The 4,537-nt window shown below is 56.4% G+C and overlaps 1 protein-coding gene across 1 annotated transcript; it reads left to right on the forward strand.

Annotated features, from left to right (window-relative positions):
- Positions 1-416: 416 nt before the first annotated feature.
- On the forward strand, positions 417-4,245 carry Sowahb (sosondowah ankyrin repeat domain family member B). Its single transcript, XM_070012450.1, has one exon. The coding sequence runs from the start codon at positions 589-591 to the stop codon at positions 2,953-2,955; it is 2,367 nt and encodes a 788-aa protein (XP_069868551.1). The 5' UTR covers positions 417-588; the 3' UTR covers positions 2,956-4,245.
- Positions 4,246-4,537: the final 292 nt, after the last annotated feature.

The following is a 4,537-nucleotide window of genomic DNA, read 5'->3' on the forward strand; positions in this document are numbered from 1 at the left end:
TGCACGGCCTGGCGGCGACTCCGAGGATCGGCCGGTCGCCTTACCTGCCTGGCGCTTCCCGGGCTCGAGCGGCTGCGCGTCCTGCGGAGCGGTGCGTGGCGGGCCCGGGTTCAGCCGTGACCTCACCTAGCGCGCTCCCCCCCCCCCCGCCCCATGGCTGTGACCTGCCTGACTGACTCATCTGGGATGGGTGGCGGGAGGTTGGGGACACCTCCGAGGGCGGAGGGACCGGAGGAGGCGGGCCAGGCCCTTCCCCCCGGAGCCCGGGAGGAGGCGTTGCCAGGGCGCAGGTGAAACCGATCCGACCTATCCTGGGAACTTTCGCCGTGGGGACTGGCTGCGAGAGGCCAGCGTCGCACCGGGGCGGCCTGGGACCCGCCCTCTCCCACCCAGGCTGCGCGCGAGGGGGCTCAGCCCCGGGGCCGCCCTCTGGGGACCCTCGGCCCTCCCGGCGCCTGGGCGGCTGATGGAGACGCGGGGTGCCGCGCTGGGTGCAGGTGACACCCGCGGGATCCAGGTTTCTGCTGGAGGCGGAGAGCGCTCCGAGGACCCGACGCAGGCACCTCGGGGGCCAGGGATCAGGCAGCGATGGCCCGAGAGCTGAGCCAGGAGGCCCTGCTGGACTTCCTGTGCCAGGCTGGGGGTCGGGTGAGCAACGCCACGTTGCTGAGCCACTTCAAGAGCTTTCTCCGAGACCCCCATGCGGACCCCAGCCAACACCAGCACCGCCGCGAGCTCTTCAAGGGCTTCGTGAACTCGGTCGCCGCAGTGCGCCAGGACCCCGACGGCACCAAGTACGTGGTGCTCAAGAGGAGGTACCGGGACCTTTTGGGGGAGGAGGGACTGCAGAGACCCCGTGAGCCGCGGGAGGCCGCCGTCCCTGCCGGGGGAGCGGCGTCCTGCTCCCCGCCCGGCGCGCGCCGCGGGGAGCCGCCACCGCCGCAGTCCCGCCGGCGGCGCCGCGAGAGGAAGCGAGAGGAGGAGCCAGCAGGTGCCGCAGCCCCGGCTCCGGACGCGGGTTGCAATGGTCTCCCCGCCAGCAGGGCCCGGGAGGCGGCCCGGGAAGAGCGCAGGCGGAAGGGCAGCCCCAGCCAGAGGTCACCCGCACCCGTGGCTCAGGCGATCGCGGCCCAGGTGGGCAGCAGGTGTGCGGCGGTCGAGACACGGGGCAGCTGCTGCTGGGAATGTCAGCAGAACGGCCTGGGGCGGTTGCAGGGAGACCCAACGGCACCAGCACTCCCGGACTCTGCCGTCACCGGGGAGGAGCCGGCGCGGGCTCCACCTGCCCGGGGGCAGCCGCTGCAAGACGCACCCACCGAGCGCGCACCGGTACCTGCAACTCCCCGCTCAGAATCTGCCACCATCCAGGCTTCTGGGAGCCGGGCGTCGCCGCCTGCTTTCCCGCTGTGCCCGACTCCCTCCGGAGACCCGCCGGAGCTGATGCCTCCGGGCTCGCTGCACCATTCCACCCATCAGCTGCAGCAGCTTCGCACTCAAGAGTGGGTGGCCAGACATCCGCAAGTGCCCGAGGCCCGGGAGCAAGTTCCTATCCGGGCCTGGTCGGTGCTGCCTGACAACTTCCTCCAGCTACCCTCGGGACCGGCCTTCTGGGTCTTGGAGACTACTAACACCTCGCTGTCCAAGTCTCCGCTTTCCTCTCACTCTCTCCATCCTGGGATTCCCCAAGGGTCTTCGGAATCGTGGTCCGAAAACCGTCCACCGGAAGTCTTTCGTAGCATACGTTGTCAGTTGTCCCTCCAAGATCTCGATGACTTTGTGGACCAGGAGAGTCATGGCAGTGAGGAGAGCAGCAGTGGGCCCAAAGAGTCCCCTGGGGGTTCAGAGGAGGGGCTGCCTGCTGCCCTGGGAACCCCAGATTGGGGAAAGCTCAGGAATCCCGTGGCAGGACTATCTGTGTCTCCAAAGGAAGGTAGTTCCAGCCAGAGCCCTCAGACGCTCAGGATCAGAGAGGATGGCCACACTTCTCAGCAGGCCCCTGTGGGGGCTAAGGGATACACACAAGAGCCTTTGTCCTGGCCAGCTCCCAGGTTAAGGAGGTCCCTCAGAAGGAGCTATGGGGCAGGCAGAGCCAAATTGTCCTCCTCTGATGAGGAGTACCTCGATGAAGGCTTGCTGAAAAGGAATCGGCGCCCACCGAGATCCAGGAAACCCTCTAAGGCAGGTCTGATGCCTAGCCCACGGTTGGATGCAGCTTTGACGCACAGATTGTCAGATGTTAAGACTGTTGTGGCAGAGAGAGGTCTGTCACACAGTACGTGGGTCTCCAGCAGGGATGGGCATGCGGCCTTGGTACCCCGAAGATCTGAGCACAAGTCATCCCTGGTCCCTCTAGATGCCAGGGAGCATGAATGGATTGTGAAACTTGCCAGTGGCTCCTGGGTTCGGGTGTTGACTTTGTTCTGGGAGGATCCCCAGTTGGTTTTGCACAAAGATTTCTTGACCGGGTACACTGCCTTGCACTGGATAGCCAAACATGGCAACCTCAGGGCCCTGCAGGACTTGGTCTCTGGAGCACAGAAGGCAGGCATTGCACTTGATGCAAATGTGAGGTCTGGTTGTGGGTATACCCCACTACACCTCGCAGCTATTCATGGCCACCAGGGGGTCATCAAATTGCTAGTGCAGAGGTTAGCTTCTCGGGTGAACATCCGAGACAGCAGTGGGAAGAAGCCATGGCAGTATCTAACCAGTAATACCTCTGGGGAAATATGGCAACTCCTAGGAGCTCCTCGGGGCAAGCCCATTTTCCCTGTATACCCCCTGGTCCGAAGCTCTTCCCCCACTAGGAAGGCCAAGAGCAGGGATGTATCTAGAAATGTCACCCGAAAAACTTCCCTGGCTGCACTACTCAAAAATCAGCACAGTAAATTGAAATTGGCCAACCAGTATGAGAAGTTCCATGCTCCCCAGGAAAGAGAAGAGTACAGTGACTGATGGAGTTTCCTCTCCAACATGCAAGAACCACACCCCAGCTTTGAATCACCAGTGAGAGAGTCTGGGAGTTGTAAAGAGATAGGTCAGGTAAAATAGCCTTCCTGGATTTCAATCAGTCCCATGGACTTCATCACAACTTTTGGAAGGTCATGTCCTTGGGTGGGTCAAAACTTAGTCAAGGGACAGAACAAAGCACTTCAAACCCAGGAGTGGCTCATCCCTCTCCAGTGACAGTGAAAATCTGGCCAAAGGCAAACCCTGTGTTTCTCTACATCAGCAATTCCAGGTCTTTGCTAGAGAGGGAACAGATGTCCAATCTAAAGAAGCAATGCAAGAGATTCACAAAGCTCAGACAAGCTCCTCTCTGGCCCAGAGCTCTCTGGCTTCTCTCCATCTGGAGAATAAATCTTGGCTGGGAGTGGAAGGCACCAGGTTTGAAATCAGATGGCGTGCTTTCTTTCTCTTTATATGCTTTTTTTGGCATTCACTAAAATAGAACCATTATTGGAGAGCAGAATTTGATTTAAAGAGATTCTTCAGCCTTGTGTACGAATCTCCTTCTGAATGTCACCTGTGGTGACTAGTGGGTGACCTGATTAGTGCCTCCCGTAGGTATCTTACGAGCAGAAAAGCAGTTTGGTAAGATCTGGTTGTGACCTCAACTCCACTCCCTAGAGAAATGATTGGCATTCAGGCCCTGCATTTTATTATCAACCCAACAGGAACTTTCCAAGTGCAAAAACAGTGTGGCTCATTTGCATGGTAACTGAAACCATCTTTCAGGGAAACTCCCTGAGGAACAAACAGAATTCTCACTAGTAGTTTTCAATAAGTTTGAATGGCCAACCTTGCTACTCATGAAAATAAAGGATTTCACTCTGGGGAAGCAGTAGTATTAAGAGGAGAATGTCTCTCCATCAGAACTCTTCTCAGCTGCTAAATATAGTTTTATTTGCACTAAACTTCTTGCCAATTAAGATTAAAAATTAGCCTGTAAGTACTGTGTGTTTAACAGGAAGTGTTCCTTTCAATTGCTTGGGAAGCGACCGGTCACTCTGAATGCCTGAAACAAGAGTGACCAGTGCACAAACCACAGTAAATCACCAAGATTTCTGAATGTAAATTCACACAGGACTGGAAAATTAAGTGTTCAAATTGAAATTGCTCGTGTGTGTGTGTGTGTGTGTGTGTGTGTGTGTGTGTGTGTGTGTGTGTGTTATGTGTGTTCCTTCTGGTTATTTCCTTCCATTAAAAGATCAGAAGATCTTTATTATATTTTATTTGTGCTGATTAGTGTTGCTTCTTTACAAACTGTGTCCCAGTGTCAAATATTTTGTAAATTTGTATTTTTACTTTAAAATTTTGCTGAAATGAATCTCTCACACACATACACATACACACCTCCTTTACCTCTCCCTCCCTCCTTCTTTCCCTCTCTCCCTCTCTCCTCTAGGAATTCAACACAGGGTCTTGGTAGGCAAATGCTCTACTACTGGGCTATACCCCTAGCCCCTATCTCTTTATAAACAACAGGATTGGGAGAGATGGAGGAGAAAGACCAATCAAGATGCTCTGTACTTAT

This window comes from Dipodomys merriami, unplaced genomic scaffold, assembly GCF_024711535.1.
Source record: "Dipodomys merriami isolate MVZ:Mamm:240054 unplaced genomic scaffold, mDipMer1.0.p SCAF_9, whole genome shotgun sequence".
NCBI lineage: Eukaryota > Metazoa > Chordata > Mammalia > Rodentia > Heteromyidae > Dipodomys > Dipodomys merriami.

Coding starts and splice junctions, on each gene's coding strand:
- Sowahb (XM_070012450.1), top strand. CDS start 589: ATGGCCCGAGAGCTGAGCCAGGAGGCCCTGCTGGACTTCCTGTGCCAG.